Source organism: Zophobas morio, unplaced genomic scaffold (genome assembly GCF_036711695.1).
Source record: "Zophobas morio isolate AGI-343-1 ecotype UQ-CSIRO unplaced genomic scaffold, CSIRO_AGI_Zmor_V1 ptg000017l, whole genome shotgun sequence".
NCBI lineage: Eukaryota > Metazoa > Arthropoda > Insecta > Coleoptera > Tenebrionidae > Zophobas > Zophobas morio.
In genome coordinates this window covers 3,734,548-3,754,129 of record NW_026972122.1, presented here as the reverse complement: position 1 = coordinate 3,754,129, position 19,582 = coordinate 3,734,548, and the positions used below count along the sequence as shown (strand labels likewise).

Here is a 19,582-nt window from a genome sequence, read left to right as displayed (position 1 = left end):
TCCTTATTAGATGATTCAAAAATGGCCCACTAATTCAGCGGTACGTTATTAAGCTCCCAAGTCTAAGTTAGAGAAAAATTAAAAAAATCGTTAAGTCAAATATATATTTTGAATGAAGAATTTTGATTTTTTTTTTTGCTCAAAAAACAGTGTTTAACAACGTGTCATAAATTTAGTCACAATTTTTTAATCATCCTGTATATACCGTTTTTCCCTAAAAATGCAAATATCTTGAAAACGTTTGTGTTTTGAGACAACATAAATAGGACACTCTATACATTTTTACATATTCTCTAATTCTAATTTAATCACCTTGAAATTTTTTAATAATGCAAAGATAAAAAAAAATCGCTGTAGGTTAATTGTAAATTCTATGTTACACAATATTTCGTACCGAGATAAACAAAGATAAACAAAAATAGATGCTTTGTTGTGGTGTAAATTAAATTAAGTTTGAATAGACAGTGTTTATAAAAAAAATCTAAAATAATACAGTTTTCTAATATCGATATTTTAAACAATTTTAAATACCTAGTCGGTGCGACGTGCTTTTTCCAGTGCCTGTGCCAAATATTGAGGACTTATTTTTTGCAATCTACAATAAACAATAAAACAAATAAAGATAATTATTTTAAAAAGGTCAAATCCTTAAATGGAAAAATGGAGTAGAACACAAAAATTAAATCGACCTCACTTATCTGTTATGTCAACAACGTATGCATTTTAAACGCAAAATTTATAAAGTCGCTAAATAATGAATATCAAACCCACAAACAAGTTTGACGTATTATCAGTGAACAAACTTATTAAATTCTCTTTTCAGTTGTTATTAAAAGTTTGTGAAAGATTCCATCATGCAGATAGTGCTGATAATAATAATAATAATACTTGCATTACTGTGCTACCTGTATTACCGGCATCGTTTCTTCACCTACTGGAAGAAAAAAGGTGTACCAACCTACCCGCCCAAATTTCCGGCTGGCAACATCACCGACATACTACTGGGTAAAGAACACGTCTACACCTGCATTGCCAACTTTTACACAAAACTCAAAAACGAAGGCCACAAACATGCAGGTTTATACTTCTTCAATGGCCCCGTCTACTTACCAATAGATCGCGAAATAATCAAGTCGATTTTGACAACGGACTTTGAGTATTTCACCGACAGAGGAGTGTTCCTCGACGAAGACAATTTCCCTCTAAGTGGACACTTATTTGCCTTGAGAGGCTCCAAATGGAAGACCCTTAGACAAAAACTAACCCCAACCTTTTCATCCGGAAAACTCAAAGCCATGTACGACGTTTTTCTAAAAATTATAGAAAATTTCGTCAACACTGTTGAAACAAATGCTCAAAAAGAAGGCGAAATTAATATCAAACACACGGCTATGAATTTTTCCACTGACATCATTCTTGCCACTGCGTTTGGACTGAATAGTAACACTCTGAAGGAACCTGACAACGAGTTAGCAAAGTCAGTACTGACGTTTTTTAAGCCTTCCAACTGGATTTTTCTGAAGGCTGTAACAAAAGAAGGTTTTTCAAATCCGGGGAATTTGTTAAGAGTTATAATGAGCAATAAACCACACGAAACTTTCTTTATGAAGCTTGTCAAAGACGCGATTGACTACAGGGACAAGAATAACATAGTACGGAACGATTTTCTCTCTCTGCTTCTGGAAGTTCGGGACAAAGAAGGACTTTCCTTTAACGAAATCGCCGCCCAATGTTTCGTTATTCTGTTTGCGGGTTTTGAAACTTCTGCTCAGTCGATCAGTTATTGTATTCACCATCTTGCACACAGTCAAGACTGTCAAGAAAAACTAAGAAAGGAAATTTTCGATAATTTGGGCCAAGATTTTACACAGTTTACTTACGCAGGAATCAAGGCTTTACCTTATCTAGATAGGGCATTTCAAAGGTACCCTCTAACTGTATCAACAAGAAATAACATTACTGTTATTGTTTCAGAAACTTTAAGGATGTACCCTACGTTGGGGTACCTCAACCGAATTTGTGTCAAGCCATACAAAGTTCCTGGTACTGACGTGGTTCTAGATGCAGGAACTCCAGTTTTAATTTCACATTTAGGTATCCAAAGAGACCCTGAGTACTTTCCTGAACCTCTGAAGTTTGATCCAGATAGGTTTAAGGACGAAGATCAAATTTTGCCTTTCTCGTTCTTGCCTTTTGGTGAAGGTCCCAGATTCTGTATTGGTACGTTTTAAGGTGTAAGAGTAAAAGAGGTTGGTTTTAACCCATCAAGTAAACTTTCAGCTTCAAGATATGGAACAATTCAAACTAAGCTAGCCATAGCAGCTCTTGTTTCCCAGTTTCGTTTCTATCCAAGTCCAAAAACACCCGAAACCATTGAATTTGATAAGTTTTCTAAATCGCCCTCGATGGCGCCGGCGAAAGGGATCGTAGTGAAAGTTGCTTCGCTTGGTAAACAAAAATTTTAAATTTAGTGATTGGGTGATAATGGTTAAAAAATGAGTCACCTATTTAACGATCAACTTGGAACTAAGAAAATAAATATTTCTTTTATATTTATCTCTACTTTTATTTTTCTTCTTCCATACGTTTCTTTATGTCATATTTTTATTTTTAATATTCTCTGAAACTTATTTTTTTTATTCTCTTGTGTATATAGGGTGAGTCACTAAGTGCGCGGTCCTCAGAATTTCATGGTCTAAAGTTATTTTTAACTATACAGAGTGCTCTTTTTTAAGGCATAACACACAACTGAGTGTTTTTATTAAATATTTATAACTACAGTTTATTTTTGAAATACCAATGGGACCTTGCCATGTGATTCACAAAAAAAATCGCAATTAAGTTACTTTTAAAATCTGCCTTATAATATTTTTGTTGCAGTATCAATTAATTTTGATTTTAATATACTGAGTGTTTATAAACAGTCTAAACTTTATAATTTTCAAAAAAACACACTGTGTAAAAACTTTAATTTCATTTATAAGTACCATAACAAAGTGCATATCTTCATTTATCCTTCCACAAAATATTGTAGCACAGTTTCTAAAAATAATCCCACTGCGATTTTTTTTTCTTTCTATTCCTAAAAAATTGGTCGAAGAACTTACTAAGATAAGACTTGTTTGTATTTTTTTAGAATGTATCATTTGCCAAAATGAATCTTATCTTGGTAAGTACTAGCCCCGCCCACCCGCCCTCTATTTTCTTATAGGTTATATCATTGGAAAAAGTCAGTCTTACCTTAGTAAATACTAACTCCACCCAAACGCCTCAAAAAAAAGGACAAGTGAGCAGGGTTAGTACTTGCTAAGATACAATTGATTTTGGCAAATGAAACGCCCTCTGAAAAAATAGAGGTCGGGTGGGCGGGGCTAGTACTTACTAAGATAAGACTTATTTAGGCAAATGGTACACTTTTCTATTTATTAGAACGTATCATTTGCCAAAATGAACCTTATCTTACTAAGTACAAGCCCCCCCCACCCGCCCTCTAGTTTCTTATAGGTTATATCATTTGAAAAAGTCAGTCTTATCTTAGTAAATACTAACTCCATTCACCCACCCTCAGAAAAAAAGGACAGGTGTGCAGGGTTAGTATTTGCTAAGACAAGATTGATTTTGACAAATGAAACGCCCTCTAAAAAAATAGAGTGCGGGTGGGCGGGGCTAGTAATTACTAAGATGAGACTGACTTTTTCAAATAATATATCCTCCAAGAAAATAGAGGGCGGGTGGGCGGGGCTAGTACTAACTAAGATAAGACTTATTTAGGCAAATGATAAATTTTTTTTTTTTTAGAACGTATCATTTGCCAAAATGAATCTTATCTTAGTAAGTACAAGCCCCGCCCACCCGCCCTCTAGTTTCTTATAGGTTATATGATTTGAAAAAGTCAGTCTTACCTTAGTAAATACCAGCTCCACTCACCCCCTCTCAAAAAAAAGAACAGGTGAGCAGGGTTAGTACTTGCTAAGTTACGATTGATTTTGGCAAATGAAACGCCCTCTGAAAAAATAGAGGGCGGGTGGGCGGGGCTAGTATTTACTAAAATGAGACTGACCTTTTCAAATAATATATCCTCCAAGAAAATAGAGGGCGGGTGGTGGGGGCTAGTACTTACTAAGATAAGACTTATTTAGGCAAATGATAAATTTTTCTATTTTTTTAGAACGTATCATTTGCCAAAATGAATCTTATCTTAGTAAGTGCTAGCCCCGCCCACCCGCCCTCTAGTTTCTTATAGGTTATATGATTTGAAAAAGTCAGTCTTATCTTAGTAAATACCAGCTCCACTCACCCCCTCTCAAAAAAAAGGACAGGTGAGCAGGGTTAGTACTTGCTAAGTTACGATTGATTTTGGCAAATGAAACGCCCTCTGAAAAAATAGAGGGTGGGTGGGCGGGGCTAGTATTTACTAAGATGAGACTGACTTTTTCACATAATATATCCTCCAAAAAAATAGAGGGCGGGTGGGCGGGGCTAGTACTTACTAAGATAAGACGTATTTAGGCAAATGATACACTTTTCTATTTTTTCAGAATGTATCATTTGCCAAAATAAATCTTATCTTGGTAAGTACTAGCCCCGCCCACCCGCCCTCTAGTTTCTTATAGGTTATATGATTTGAAAAAGTCAGTCTTATCTTAGTAAATACTAACTCCACTCACCCGCCCTCAAAAAAAAGGACAGTTGAGCAGGTTTAATACTTGCTAAGACAAGATTGATTTTGACAAATGAAACACCCTCTGAAAAATAGAAGGCGGATGGGCGGGGCTAGTAATTACTAAGATGAGACTGATTTTTTCAAATAATATATCCTCAAAGAAAATAAACGGCGGGTGGGCAGGGCTACTACTCACTAAGATAAGACTTATTTAGGCAAATGATACACTTTTCTATTTTTTCGAACGTATCATTTGCCAAAATGAATCTTATCTTAGTAAGTACAAGCCCCGCCCACCCCCCTCTAGTTTCTTATAAGTTATATGATTTGAAAAAGTCAGTCTTATCTTAGTAAATACTAACTCCACTCACCCGCCCTCAAAAAAAAAGGACAGTTGAGCAGGTTTAATACTTGCTAAGACAAGATTGATTTTGACAAATGAAACGCCCTCTGAAAAAATAGAGTGCGGGTGGGCGGGGCTAGTAATTACTAAGATGAGACTGACTTTTCAAATAATATATCCTCCAAGAAAATAGAGGGCGGATGGGCGGGGCTAGTACTTTCTAAGATAAGACTTATTTTGGCAAATGATACACCTTTCTATTTTTCTACAATGTATCATTTGCCAAAATACATCTTATCTTAGTAAGTACTAGCCCCGCCCACCAGCTCTCTATTTTCGTATAGTTTATATCATTTGAAAAAGTCAGTCTTATCTTAGTAGATACTAACTCCACTCACCCACCCTCAAAAAAAAGAACAGGTGAGCAGGGGTAGTACTGGCTAAGATATGATTATTTTGGCAAATGAAACGGCCTCTGAAAAAATAGAGGGCGGGTGGGCGGGGCTAGTATTTACTAAGATGAGACTGACTTTTTCAAATAATATATCCTCCAAGAAAATAGAGGACGGGTGGGCGGGGCTAGTACTTACTAAGATAGGAATTATTTAGGCAAACGATACATTTTTCTATTTTTTTTAGAACGTATCATTTGCCAAAATGAACCTTATCTTAGTAAGTACAAGCCCCGCCCACCCGGCTTCTAGTTTCTTATAAGTTATATGATTTGAAAAAGTCAGTCTTATCTTAGTAAATACTAACTCCACTCACCCACCCTCAAAAAAAAAGGACAAGTGAGCAGGGTTAGTACTTGCTAAGATACGATTGACTTTGGCAAATGAAACGCCCTTTGAATAAAATAGAGGGCGGGTGGGTGGGGCTAGTATTTACTAAGATGAAACTGACATTTTCAAATAATATATCCTCCAAGAAAATAGAGGACGGATGGGCGTGGTTAGTACTTACTAAGATAAGACTTATTTAGACTAATGATACACTTTTCTATTTTTTTACAACGTATCATTTGCCAAAATGAATCTTATCTTAGTAAGTACTAGCCCCGCCCACCCGCCCTCTATTTTCTTAGAGGTTATATCATTTGAAAAAGTCAGTCTTATCTTAGTAGATACTAACTCCACCCACCCGCCCTCAAAAAAAAGGACAGGTGAGCAGGGTTAGTACTTGCTAAGATACGATTGATTTTGGCAAATGAAACGCCCTCTGAAAAAATAGAGGGTGGGTGGGTGGGGCTAGTATTTACTAAGATGAGACTGACTTTTTCACATAATATATCCTCCAAAAAAATAGAGGGCGGGTGGGCGGGGCTACTACTTACTAAGATAAGACGTATTTAGGCAAATGATACACTTTTCTATTTTTTCAGAATGTATCATTTGCCAAAATAAATCTTATCTTGGTAAGTACTAGCCCCGCCCATCCGCCCTCTAGTTTCTTATAGGTTATATGATTTGAAAAAGTCAGTCTTATCTTAGTATATACTAACTCCACTCACCCGCCCTCAAAAAAAAGGACAATTGAGCAGGTTTAATACTTGCTAAGACAAGATTGATTTTGACAAATGAAACACCCTCTGAAAAATAGAAGGCGGATGGGCGGGGCTAGTATTTACTAAGATGAGACTGATTTTTTCAAATAATATATCCTCAAAGAAAATAGACGGCGGGTGGGCAGGGCTACTACTCACTAAGATAAGACTTATTTAGGCAAATGATACACTTTTCTATTTTTTAGAACGTATCATTTGCCAAAATTAATCTTATCTTAGTAAGTGCAAGCCCCGCCCACCCCCCTCTAGTTTCTTATAGGTTATATGATTTGAAAAAGTCAGTCTTATCTTAGTAAATACTAACTCCACTCACCCGCCCTCAAAAAAAAGGACAGTTGAGCAGGTTTAATACTTGCTAAGACAAGATTGATTTTGACAAATGAAACGCCCTCTGAAAAAATAGAGTGCGGGTGGGCGGGGCTAGTAATTACTAAGATGAGACTGACTTTTTCAAATAATATATCCTCCAAGAAAATAGAGGGCGGGTGGGGGGGGGCTAGTACTTACTAAGATAAGACTTATTTAGAAAAATGATACACTTTTCTATTTTTTTACAATGTATCATTTGCCAAAATGCATCTTATCTTAAGTAAGTATTAGCCCCGCCCACCAGCCCTCGATTTTCGTATAGGTTATATTATTTGAAAAAGTCAGTCTTATCTTAGTAAATACTAACTCCACCCAAACGCCTTAAAAAAAATGGACAGGTGAGCAGGGTTAATACTTGCTAAGACAAGATTGATTTTGATAAATGGAACGCCCTCTGAAAAAATAAAGGGTGGGTGGGCGGGACTAGTATTTACTAAGATGAGACTGACTTTTTCACATAATATATCCTCCAAGAAAATAGAGGGCGGGTGGGCGGGGCTAGTACTTACTAAGATAGGAATTATTTAGGCAAACGATACATTTTTCTATTTTTTTAGAACGTATCATTTGCCAAAATGAATCTTATCTTAGTAAGTACTAACCCCGCCCACCCGCCCTCTAGTTTCTTATAGGTTATATCATTTGAAAAAGTCAGTCTTACTTTAGTAAATACTAACTCCACCCACCCGCCCTTAAAAAAAAGGCAGGTGAGCAGGGTTAGTACTTGCTAAAATACGTTTGATTTTGGCAAATGAAACGCTCTCTGAAAAAATAGAGGGCGGGTGGGCGGGGCTAGTATTTACTAAGATAAGATTGACTTTTTCAAATAATATATCCTCCAAGAAAATAGAAGACGGGTGCGCGGGGCTAGTACTTACTAATACACGATTCATTTTTAAATGATACGTTCTAAAAAAATAGAAAGATGTATCATTTGCCAAAATAAGTCTTATCTTAGTAAGTACTAGCCCCGCCCACCTGCCCTCTATTTTCTTGGAGGATATATCATTTGAAAAAGTCAGTCTCATCTTGCAGAACTTCCCTCGCCCTTGAAATACAATAAAACAAAGCCAGCTTTTTCGAAAAATTATAGAATGTCATTATGCGATTTTTTTTATGAGAAGCTTTATAAATTAAAATAAATATATGTATGTAACTTTAAAGTAAATGTAAAGAATCTTGCTAGGCGTACATCATTTTGGATAGGTGCAGTGTTATACTAATAACAGTATTGTATACTCAAATTCTTCTTCTTCCCGATTTAATCAATAAAATAAATTGACTCATACATTAATTTTTATGAGTCTCCCTGTATAAAAAATTTAAAAACTTTTAATTCAATGATAAATCACAAGTGACAACAATCGGACCAGTAGTTTTGGAGATTACTTGTCTAATAAAAATGGATACAAAAACCAGACAGACAGACAGACGGAAACGGGAGAGCACTTTTTTCGTACTCTAGAGGTCATGACAAGTCAAGAAAATATGAAAGTGGCAATTCGGCCGATGGGCTCTATTACAATATTTCCTTAGCTTACGCTCAAGAAGTAAAAAATTCAAGAAAATTGGAATAGCGTGATAACGTCGCATCGGAATTTCAAAAATAAACTGTGGTTGTAAAACTTGAAAAGAGGTCAATCAAAATATGTGAAAATATATAGGGTGTTTCATTAAAAAAAACTAAGTTGTGTGTTACGTTTAAAACAGAACACTCTGTATAGTTGAATATGATTTTAAAGTATAGTGCTCAAAGAACCGCACAACTTTGGTCTGTGATTTTTCCTGTATTTATAATAATTAATGAGTTATCCAGAAACATGTGCTTAATGATTTACCCTGTATAAGGTCAGATCTTCTGCGATTTTTGTAATGACGATTTATTTTCACAACTCATAGCAAGTACTAGCCCCGCCCACCCACCCTTTAATTTCTTACAGGGTATGTCATTTACCAAAATCAGTCCAATCTTAGCAAGTACTGACCTGACTTGACCTGAAAAAAACTGAAAATTCGGAAAATTTTAAACCGAAAAAATTTAAAAACCTGTATAAATCAAAATTAAAGAAACAAAAATTTTAAAATCGGAACATTGAAAAATCTAATAATTGAAAAAATTAAGAAAATAAAAAACCTGAACGAAAAATTGAAAACTCGAGAAACTCAATAAAAAATATTCAAAATCTAAAAATTGAAAATTTTCACACTGAAAAAAAATTAAAGAATGGAAAAATTGAAAAATTAAAAATTGAAACCTGGTTAAACTGCAAGTCGAAAAATCCCAAGCTGTAGCCCCGCCCACCCACCCCCTCTTCATTCCAGCGACTACTCTTAATATTGTTGCGTCTTACCTTAGCAAGTTTAATCCCGGCCCATCCACCCTTTATTTTCTTAGGGGGTATGTCATTTGCTACAATCAGTCTTATTTTAGCAAGTTTTAGCCCCGCCGACCCACCCTTTATTTTCTTAGGGTATGAAATTTACCTAAATCAGTTCTACCTTACCAGGTACTACCTCCGCTCACCTATTCTCATTCTAACGATTTTATTTCTATTGAGTATAAGATCCACCTTTCATTCTGACCAGAAAAAAAGTAATCACTGAAATAGAGGCGGGGTGGGTGGGCGGGGTTAATTTTCTGTTCTTTTGTAGAATGGGAATGGAAACTAATAGAACGTAGGATCCTAAAAAAAGACAAAAAATTACTAATTGTAATAATGTAAATTTTCGCATAAAACACGTGACGGAATTTCACTTATTCAAGTTCAACTTGTTCTAGTAACATGCTGAAAGTTCTAAATGTTTTTACTTAAGTTATTTCATTATCCACACTTCACAACTGCTCACTCGAGATTTATAATATATACATTATTGGTTCATTTCATTTAAACCAATCGTAAACATTAATCCATTTTGAGACAAATGACCTTGAAAATTATCATCAGTTAAATTAATATCACCATTGAGAGCTTCAGTATTTTTGCCTTTCGACCTGGTAGTCCACGAGAAGATGAGTATATGTTGTAGCACGTGCATCTCATAATACAACTAACCGAAAACTGAGGAGAGCTCGATCACCTTGATCAGAGCCATCGATCCCATGGTCTATGATTTGGACTCCAGATACAGTTCTTAGATTTTGTTCGAAATTAAATTTGCCGGCACACCATAGTAATAACAGCAAATCCTTCAAAATATGTTTGAGAATAAACTTAGAAGGGTTTAGATTGTATTTACAGCAAGCGGGACGCTTTCACCTTTCACTATTTCTACAAGCGGCAAAATTCTTTGACATAAAACAATCTTCTTTTAACGACTGCTCGATATATGAATCATTTTATACAGTTTTATCTATGATTTTACTCTATCTGCCTGTTTTTTACGGTTTTTAGATTTTTGGTTCAGCTGTTTACAACTGATTAACGTATTTTTATATTTCTCGTAAGATGAATGAATTAAATGGCCTCAAATGTCACATTCTCGCAAAATACTTTGATCTAATCTATCTGAGGTCATTTGTTTCTGATTACTTAACCATTATAAAGAAAAACGATGACCTCATTTTTAATTACGACTATTGCATGCTATGTGCGTCTATCAAGTATTTGGTTAAAAAAACTTTAGTGAAAATCTACACTGAATTTTTTGTAAAAACATAAGTCCGGGACACATAGTTTTATTTATGTACATTCACAATGCCAATATTTAAAAATAAGCCTCAGACTTTTGTTGTTTGTGCATAATTAAGATTATAACTACAAAAATACATGCTTCTTAATCAATATGTGTAAACGTTTACTTAACAAACGACAAACTATTCATTACCAAATATTAACAATAACACGAAACTTGTGCCGGTTGAGCAGTACCACTGTAAACAGCTATTATCCAATTTTTGTTACAATTTGCACGCAACTTTTATTAACAGATCACGAAAAACAACTAAACTTACACCATGGTATAATTTATACCTACTCATAATTTCTGCGAGATTTTTATCCCACAACCTTAAACCTTAACTACTTTGGTATGAACACCACCCAGAATATTAAACACAATAGTCGTAGTACTCGGATCAACAGCCAGATGTCTCGGAGACTTCGGACTCGGCAAGAACTTGAAGTCGTTCAAAAGCGTAGCAAGCCCGAGCTTCGTCTGCATTAGACCAAACCTCAAACCTTAACAAACATATAAATAAGAAAAATCTAAATTTGTATAGTACACTTACCAATACAGTTCCTGGGACCCTCACCAAATGGTAGATACGTGTAAGGTACGACATTATTGTCAGAGCTGAAACGGTCTGGATCGAACTCCAAAGGGTCCGGAAAGTACTCAGGGTCTCGGTGCAGACCGAGTACTGACACAAGAACAGGGGTACCTTCCTCAATGATAACATCAGTTCCGGGAACTTGATACTTCTTGATGCAAATTCGGTTAAGCATGGCCACTGGAGGGTACTTCCGCAAAGTTTCTAAAAACGAATTCATGACAGAAATAAATTGTAATAAGTTGCAAAATAGTACCTTTGATACATTTGTCTAAGTACGGTAAGCCCAAAACATCTTCATATGCGTAGGTAGAAGACTCCCTCCCCAGTTTTTCATGAATTTCTTTCCTAAGCTTGTCTTGTATGTCCTGGTTGTGGGCTAACTCGTGTATGCAGTTACTCATGGTAGAAGACGATGTTTCAAACCCAGCGGTGAAAAATAGGAAAGACTGAGAAACTATCTCCGGAAGCTGCATACCACTAGACCGCAGTTGCATCAACATGTTCAAAAAATCGTCTCTAACGACGTTATTTTGGTCTCGATATTCTACAGTTTTTTTCACCAGATCGTTAAAGTACGTCTGTACTGTTTTATTGTCGTGGGCGATCTTTATAATGTTCCCGGGGTTCTGTAACCCTTCCTGGAACGCCATCTTGAGCAATTTCCACGGAGGACTGTTGAAAATCATCGCCACCATTCGGGCAAACTCTGTCTCGGGGTACGTCAAACTATTAACATCAACTCCAAAGGCTGTGGACCCAATAATATCAGTTGTGTACCTCAACAGGAGTTCTTTCATATCCACTTCCATTTTCTGCGCTCCAAATGGTTCAAGTATGTCCACCAGATTCTTCGAAATCTTCACCAAAATGTTGTACATACTCTTCATCTTCCCGGAAGTGAAAGTAGGTGTGAACTTGATTCTAACATTTCTCCACTGCTCACCCTTCATGGAAAAAATGTGCACACTTAAAGGCAATTTCTCCTCGTTTATGTACATCCCTCTATCGACGAAGTGGTCGAAATCTGACACCAAGAGTCTCTTCACCAAGTCGGGATCCACCGGAAAGTAAATCGGGCCGTTGGTGAAATAAATCCCCCCGAATTTGTGTCCGGCGTCCTTGAACTTGTGGTAGAGGTGCTGCAAGCGCAGGTACACGCTCTCTTTGCCCCATGCCGCGCTTGCTAGGTCTCCCACGGGAAAAGATGGGTTGAGTTGCGGGACTCCTCTTTTTTTCCAGTATGAGAAGCAGTGTCGGTAGTAGAGATAAAGCGCGGCTATTAGGGTGATAACGAAAACGGAAAGAAGTTCCACTGCTACGAGTAGTACCATGTTGACGCCGCTTTTACCGGATTTAGACTGGGAACTATTGGGTGTCGGAGCGATAGCTAATTGTTCGAATCATGATGACGGTGGAGGCTAATTTGAACTAAAGCGAGCCAAGGGCAACATGTGATTGACACAGTCGTGAAACATGTGCAGTTTTCTTTTTCCTTTCATCTTATAGCGATTTATTCTAGTTAGTTTAATTACGTAACGAAAGATATACAGATTTTTTTCATTACTTAATGCACACTTTATGATATAAGTAAACAGTCTGACAACCTAGATTAGGAGTAAAGATGTTACTAATTATAGTAAATGATGTTTGTAAGAGATTAACACATTTTTGATAACAATTATCAAAATTAATAGGAATTTTAAAACAAGAACAGACCTCCTGTAAGTTGACCTTAAAATTAATTATAACGCAGTAAATATATTAAATTGCGGTTTTATACAGGATATCTAATAAAATTATCACACAAAGCTTGAAAAAAAAACATGTTTAGAAACTGATTTAGGCTCTTATATCAAAATTTTATCTCGAATGTTCCAAGAGTTTGTTCAGAAACATGAAAACGTACCAAGAAAAACAATGGACTAAATTTTATCTTTTTTTGCTTTTATCAAAAGCAAACTTTTTTTTATTTATGCAAATGACCCTTTTTCGATTAATAATAATCAATTTATCTGGCAACAGAGTTTCAAGCGTTCTTCTACAGGAATTTTCAAAGTACATTTCATTTTTGTAAATTTTCCTGTTACTGTATCGAGGAAGGAATAACTTTTACAAAAGTAAATGTAGTTTCTATTAAAAACTGATCTAAAGTTGTTTAGAGGAACTTCCCTCGTCCCTGAAGCACAGTCTCTTCTGTATACAGATTAAAACGTGCTCTTCAGTAAGTATATATTTATGAATTTTGCTCATTTTCTTGATACTGGTATTTCAGCCAATAGCACGGTATTAGTTTTTCTATATTTAAACAGCCACACGCTCCTTTCTCGATATTTGGCGATCGAGGTTGTTCTAGAATGAGTCGCCTCACAAACCAGAAAATCCATAGAAGTCGTACCGGGGCGACATATAGGTTTATTTCGTAACAATATTGTCGCATGTGCGCCTCCTATCCAGATCTTCCTTTTGAGGCTGCTTGGTTTTTTCGTGCCTAAACATTATTTTGAAGAGTGAGTTAATACTTTAATCAGATTTCGTAGTTGTTTCCTGATGTGCTGCACACATTTTAAGTCTTTATCTAACCAGACTCCTAGATAGTTGGCATCCGGTTGATTTTCTAGCTTTCTCCAACGTACTGACACTCCACTTTTACTAATTCCCTTCGCCCAGCCAACATTGTCACTTCCGCCTTCCCAGCGACTAATACTAATTCTTGTCCCTAAATCCAGGACCCCACATTCTCACAGGTACCTTCACGGTTTGCATGAGTTCTTTTTTGTTTTTAGCTGTTACTACAAGAACCAAATCATTGGCTGAACCAATAAATTAAGAACCACTCGGTAATCCTAAAACACGACCTGATCTTACCTGTCCTGACCTAACCGACCGAACCTGACCTGACCTGACCCAACGTGACCTAACCTGAGCTGATCTGACCTGACCTTTTTCTTGTCAATGGAAGGGTAAACCCTTATGGGCACCAGATGCTTAGGTTCGATCATTCCTGGTAGTGCCTGGACTCTTACCGGCTAAAACTTCTTCCTCGACTACCTGTTCTCCTACCCCCCGGAACCGCGTTAGCATTACTTCAAGGGGGTAGTTGGTCGTCGCCTTCTTCTTGGTCTATATTCATGTATCTAGTTTCTTTTTTTTATTCTTTGACCCTAACTTTTGCGATTTGTCTATTTTACAGTCGTTGCCTGTCTTCTTTTCTTCTTCGGTGTTTTACCTAACTTTTTCAATTAGCTTCATCTTCTTCCTTGTGTCTCTTAATTTTTTTTTTAATCTCTTTTTGTTCTAGTTAGTCTCTTCCGGTTTGTTTCATCTTATTTCTTGTCATCTTTTTTTTTTCTCTTTTCAACTTGTAATGTTTTATTAATTATTGCCTCTCTGTATTTTTTTTCTTTCTTTCACTCACATCTCACTTCCTCACATTTCGCTTTCATTATTGTAACTACCATCCTTTCAATTGCCGTCCATCCCTCTTCATTCTCTAACATCATCTCAATCATATTATCCACATTCACTCTTTTTCCCAGTTCCACTTCGCATTCTTCTCTCACTCTCCCCTATCTGTCACAATCAAAAATCGCATGCTCTACGTCTTCTTCCATTCCTCCCTCGCAATACCAGCAAGCTGAGCATTCAATTTTGCCTATCCTTTTCAGATAGGCCCCAAAACTCCCGTGACCAGTGAGCACTTGGGAGGTGTAGTGGTTAACCTCCCCGTGCCCCCTGCTGATCCATTCCGTGAGGTTCGGGATTAGCCGCCTTGTCCAGGCGGCCTTCTCCGTCTACCTCCTTTTACACCACGCTTGCATCAATTCCTCTCTCGCCTTCCCCTTACATGCTACTGAGGGAGCCGAACTCGACTCCCTCACCCTTTCATTCTTTCTCCTCTTTCATTCCCGAAGACGCACTTCCGCCAGCAGGTCCAACGGGGGAACTCCAGCCAGCACGCAGTGTCTCCCCGGACAACGTGCGGTACGCACAACATACTCGTAGAAGCATGTTTCTGTGGACACCCAGAAGCATCTGTCGATCTGCATGGACGACACTGCATAACACTCTTCTTTTGCTCGCCTTGGGTCCTCCTACACCCACAACCATCTTTGACTTCCGTACCGCCTGTTCCACTTGCTCGATCACCCTGAGGTTTCTTTGAAATTCCACCCCAAGGTAGCAACACCACTTCTACGCCCTCGCTTCGGACATTCACAGCTAATTGCTGAGGAAGTAGTCCTCTAACTATTTCTTTCTTTTTTTTTTTCGCTGCTCAGTTCTTGTATGGGTTTCTTCAGTGGTTTCTTGGCAACTATTTTGTGACCAATACCCCATACGTGGTAATCCACCTCTTCGCACAGTTTGCGCCACACCTTTTTTTGGAAGTCTTGACCGCCATCTGTAATTTTTTGTGTAATATTCCCGTACAAGTAGATATTTTCGCGCCAACTCTCTCGTTTTCCTTTGACACTGTTTCCTGTTCTGGCTAATTTCTTCTGCCCACCAGTACACTGGTCTCGTTTTGTATGTCCCTATTTTCCTTTTCAGTAACTATTTTAGCATTACATTCTTCTTGGATGTGGTTCCTTGTTTTTTTTCAAATTCCCCTAATCTCTTGAGCAACTCTCCATCTTTTCATTAAATTTACTATATGTAGGGGAAGAGAGCCCAAAGCGGGTACCATAAGGAAAAATATAAAAAAAAAATAGTTTATGGATAATCTAGATCCTTTAAACTTTTATATTATAATGCTTGATTTAACCCTTTTCAATGATGCATAACTAAAATTGAGGAAAGTGTATTAAAAAAAAAAGTTAGAAGCAGATGACTAAATCTTTACAACTGCCCGCTTTACCCTACGGGGAGGCCTAAAGCGGGCATTCAGCTAGGGCAAACCAGGCTGGTGCCTGGTTTGGTTTCGGTCTATACTAAATACATTGAAAACATTGTCGGGGTTTCCGGAATTGCATTTTAAAAATACTGAAGTCTGCAACCAAACCAAAAATAAGTTTTAGTAAGGTACTTGCTAAGATAAAACTGATCTTGGCAAATGACAACATCTAAGAAAATAAATGATAGAAGGTATATCATTTGGCAAAATCGGTCTTATCTTGACAAGTATTGGCGTCGAGGGTATGCCATCTGGCAATTTCGACTTTATCTTGGCAAGCACTAGCCCGCTCACCCGATCTTTATTTTCTTAGAGGACGGAGTTCGTACGTGCAAAATAAGATCGATTTTGGCAAATGACATACCCGCTACGAGAAAAGTGGGCGGGTGGGCGGGGTTAGTACCTGCTAAGATAAAACTGATTTTGGCAAATCGTAAACCCTCTAAGAAAAAAGAAGGTGGGTGGGCGGTTATAGTACCTGCTAAGATAAAAGTGATTTTGGCAAAAATAAAACATCAGGTGACCTAAAATTTCGAATATTTTAAACGTCGGATTTTGAAAAATGTGACAATTTTTGATAACGTTATAGTTGAGGTAATCAGTAAATATTTATTTTTCATAAAAAAACACCTTTCTTCTTATACCGGATGTTTGGAAAATAGCGGATTAAGTTAGTCGTCAGTATTTGCCAAGATAAAACTGATTTTGCCAAATGATAATACCACATTTTACATTTAATATTTTCGTATTCGAGGTTAATCACCTCTTCCGTTCTTTCTATTAATATGCCATTTTCCTCACATTTTTTTACTTCCATTCCTTTATTTCCAAAGCGATTCAGTTCTTAATTTAACTTTTTTCTAGTTTTATGAGCAAGCAGTAGCCCCACCCACCCACCCCTTCTTCATTCCAGTGACTACTCTTAATATTGCTCAGTTCTATCTTAGCAGATTTTAGCCCCGCCCACCCACTCTTTTTTTTCTTAGCAGGTATCTCATTTGCCAAAATCACTCTTATCTTAGCAGGAACTAGCCCCACCCACCAACCCTCTCTTTTCTTAAAGGGTATCTCATTTGCCAAAATCACTCTTATCTTAGCAGGTAGTAGCCCCGCCCACCCACCCTCTCTTTTCTTAAAGGATATCTCATTTGCCAAAATCACTTTTTATCTTAGCAGGTACTAGCCCCGCCCACCCACCCCCTTTTCTTAGAAGATATCTGATTTGCCAAAATCAGTTTTATCTTAGCAGGTACTAGCCAAGAGTGATTTTGACAAATGAAATATCCTCTAAGAAAAGAGAGTGTGGGTGGGTGGACGAGTTAGCAGCTGCCAAGATAAGACTGATTGTATCAAATGACATACCTTTTAAGAAAAGAGTGGGTGGGTGGGCGGGGCTACAAGGTGCCAAGATTAGTCTGACTGTGGCAAATGACATACTCTCTAAGAAAAGAGAGGGTGGATGGGCGGGGCTCGTACTTGCTAAGATAAGACTGATCTTGGCAAATGACATACTATCTAAGAAAATAAAGGGTAGAAGGTATATTATTTGGCAGAAGCAATCTTTTCTTCACAAGCATTGGCCCCGCCCACCCACCCTTTATTTTCTTAGAGGGTATGCCTTCTGGCAATATCGGCTTTATCTTGGCAAACACTAGCCCCGCCCACCCACCCTTTATTTTCTTAAAGGGCAAGTTCCACCTGCTAAGATAAGACTGATTTTGGCAAATGAGATCCCTCTAAGAAAGTAGAAGGCGGGTGGGCGGGGTTAGTACCTGCTAAGATGAAACTGATTTTGGCAAATCATAAACCCCCTAAGAAAAGAGAGGGTGGGTGGGCGGGGTTAGTACCTGCTAAGATAAAACTGATTTTGGCAAATCATAAACCCCCTAAGAAAAGAGAGGGTGGGTGGGCGGGGCTAGGTATCTGCTAAGATAAAAGTGATTTTGGCAAAAATAAAACATCAGGGGACCTAAAATTTCGAATATTTTAAATCTCGGATTTTGAAAACTGTGACAATTTTTGATACGTCAAACATTAATTTTAATTATTTTGCGTTTAAAAAAAAGTTGCTCAACTTTATATATATATATATATATATATATACAGGGTTAGTCACGAGAGAATTACTTCTGAAAATTATTTTTACGCAACCCAAAATACTAATACTCTGTACCACTTGATATTATCTAAATTTAAAATGAAATGCCTAATCCATGATTGCTTTGACTTTGGCAGTGTCACTTTGACGTTAATTAATTTTTAACATTTTTTTTCATCGTTGACTCGGCTCTAGAGCCCCATTGGATCGACGACATACGGTCAGATCAATCTGGGCTATACTGAAGCCGTAAGTGCTCTACCAATGTTGTTCGCCGCTAATGTGCATGTGTTAATTCGCCGTCTCTGCGTCACCTAGAGCCTCTTCGAAGTGCAAATCTGCAACCTCTGGGCTTCTTCGGCCATCTATTTACAAAAAAGCCGTAGCATCCCCCAAAATGCCCAACATTTTCAACAGATTAGTAGTTAAATTATTTACTTACTTGTTTGAGTTTGTGTTGTAACCTCTGAATAAAATGCCGTAAAAGGAATTTTTAGAAATAATTTTCTCGTGATTAATCGGTTGCAAAAGATCAAGAGGCACACTGACAAATTTATTAGCGGCGCCGGAGGAGATTTCCGACTGGCTACGGTACCACCACGGACACTCGCATAACCTCCTTTTCCACAATTGTCAAAATGAGATTGCCAAACTCAAAGCAATCATGGATTAAGCATTTCATTTTAAATTCAGTTAGTATCAAGTGGTACATGGTATTCGTATTTTGGGTTGCGTAAAAAAAATTTTCAGAAGTAATTCTCTCGTGACTAACCCTGTATATTTTTTTTTTTTTTGTAAAAACTGTAGACTAGATATGAATATAAATATGGAGGTCCCCTGGACTGAAGTTTGGTAATTCGAAATATAATTTTTTTAAAGCGATATATCTCGTATTTTTCTTTTTGGTTTTTTCACTTTACTTAGACTTCGTTTTATCTTCAACAAGTTCTTCTTTTATAATTTGTTTCACAGACTCCACATTGCCTTTATTCTTCTTTTCGAAACAACTATAGATATATAGTAAATACACTAGAAGGACAAATCGGACAAGTGCCCGCTTTGCCCTGCCCGCTTTGGCCATTTCGACATTTAAAATTGCAAACAACATCTAAACTCAAAATGATGCGACAAGTGGCAGTTAACTGCTACCTTATGGCAGCTGGATAAACACAAATTGACAAACGAATTTCATTTTTAGCTTAAAAATCACAAACATAGAAAAAACAGATGTGACACACTTTGCAACATTTTTCAAAATCATGTGAAAATTATTTATTTATTACAGCACATAATTGGGTACTCGCAGGAGACCCGGGTGACTGATGTGAAGTATGCGGGGGGGGGGGGGGGGGATGCACTATGTCCGCCCGGTTAGGGCGCA

At 37.3% G+C, this 19,582-nt stretch overlaps 2 protein-coding genes across 3 annotated transcripts; one reads left to right on the top strand and one right to left on the bottom strand.

Moving 5' to 3' along the window:
• Positions 1-742: 742 nt before the first annotated feature.
• On the top strand, positions 743-2,509 carry LOC135130370 (cytochrome P450 6a2-like). Of its 2 annotated transcripts, XM_064057738.1 has the most exons (3): positions 743-2,220; positions 2,281-2,386; positions 2,431-2,509. In XM_064057738.1, exons 1-3 carry the CDS (start codon positions 855-857, stop codon positions 2,450-2,452), a joined length of 1,494 nt encoding a protein of 497 aa, XP_063913808.1. In that variant the 5' UTR covers positions 743-854; the 3' UTR covers positions 2,453-2,509. The 2 variants fall into 2 exon arrangements, with proteins under 2 accessions (XP_063913808.1, XP_063913807.1); XM_064057737.1 differs by having other exon boundaries at positions 2,281-2,507.
• Positions 2,510-10,599: 8,090 nt separating this feature from the next.
• LOC135130322 (cytochrome P450 6k1-like) lies at positions 10,600-12,733 on the bottom strand. Its single transcript, XM_064057686.1, has 3 exons — positions 11,466-12,733; positions 11,168-11,413; positions 10,600-11,117 (listed from the first exon to the last, which is right to left on the bottom strand). Exons 1-3 carry the CDS (start codon positions 12,541-12,543, stop codon positions 10,948-10,950), a joined length of 1,494 nt encoding a protein of 497 aa, XP_063913756.1. The 5' UTR covers positions 12,544-12,733; the 3' UTR covers positions 10,600-10,947.
• Between the last annotated feature and the right edge of the window lie 6,849 nt (positions 12,734-19,582).

Bases quoted from the DNA above. Each gene is read 5' to 3' on its own strand.
- LOC135130370 (XM_064057737.1), top strand. From the start codon at position 855: ATGCAGATAGTGCTGATAATAATAATAATAATACTTGCATTACTGTGC. The intron at 2,221-2,280 runs GTACGTTTTAAG...GTAAACTTTCAG, and splicing joins AGGTCCCAGATTCTGTATTG to CTTCAAGATATGGAACAATT.
- LOC135130322 (XM_064057686.1), bottom strand. From the start codon at position 12,543: ATGGTACTACTCGTAGCAGTGGAACTTCTTTCCGTTTTCGTTATCACC. The intron at 11,414-11,465 runs GTACTATTTTGC...ATTCGTTTTTAG, and splicing joins CTTAGACAAATGTATCAAAG to AAACTTTGCGGAAGTACCCT. The intron at 11,118-11,167 runs GTAAGTGTACTA...ATGTTTGTTAAG, and splicing joins GGGTCCCAGGAACTGTATTG to GTTTGAGGTTTGGTCTAATG.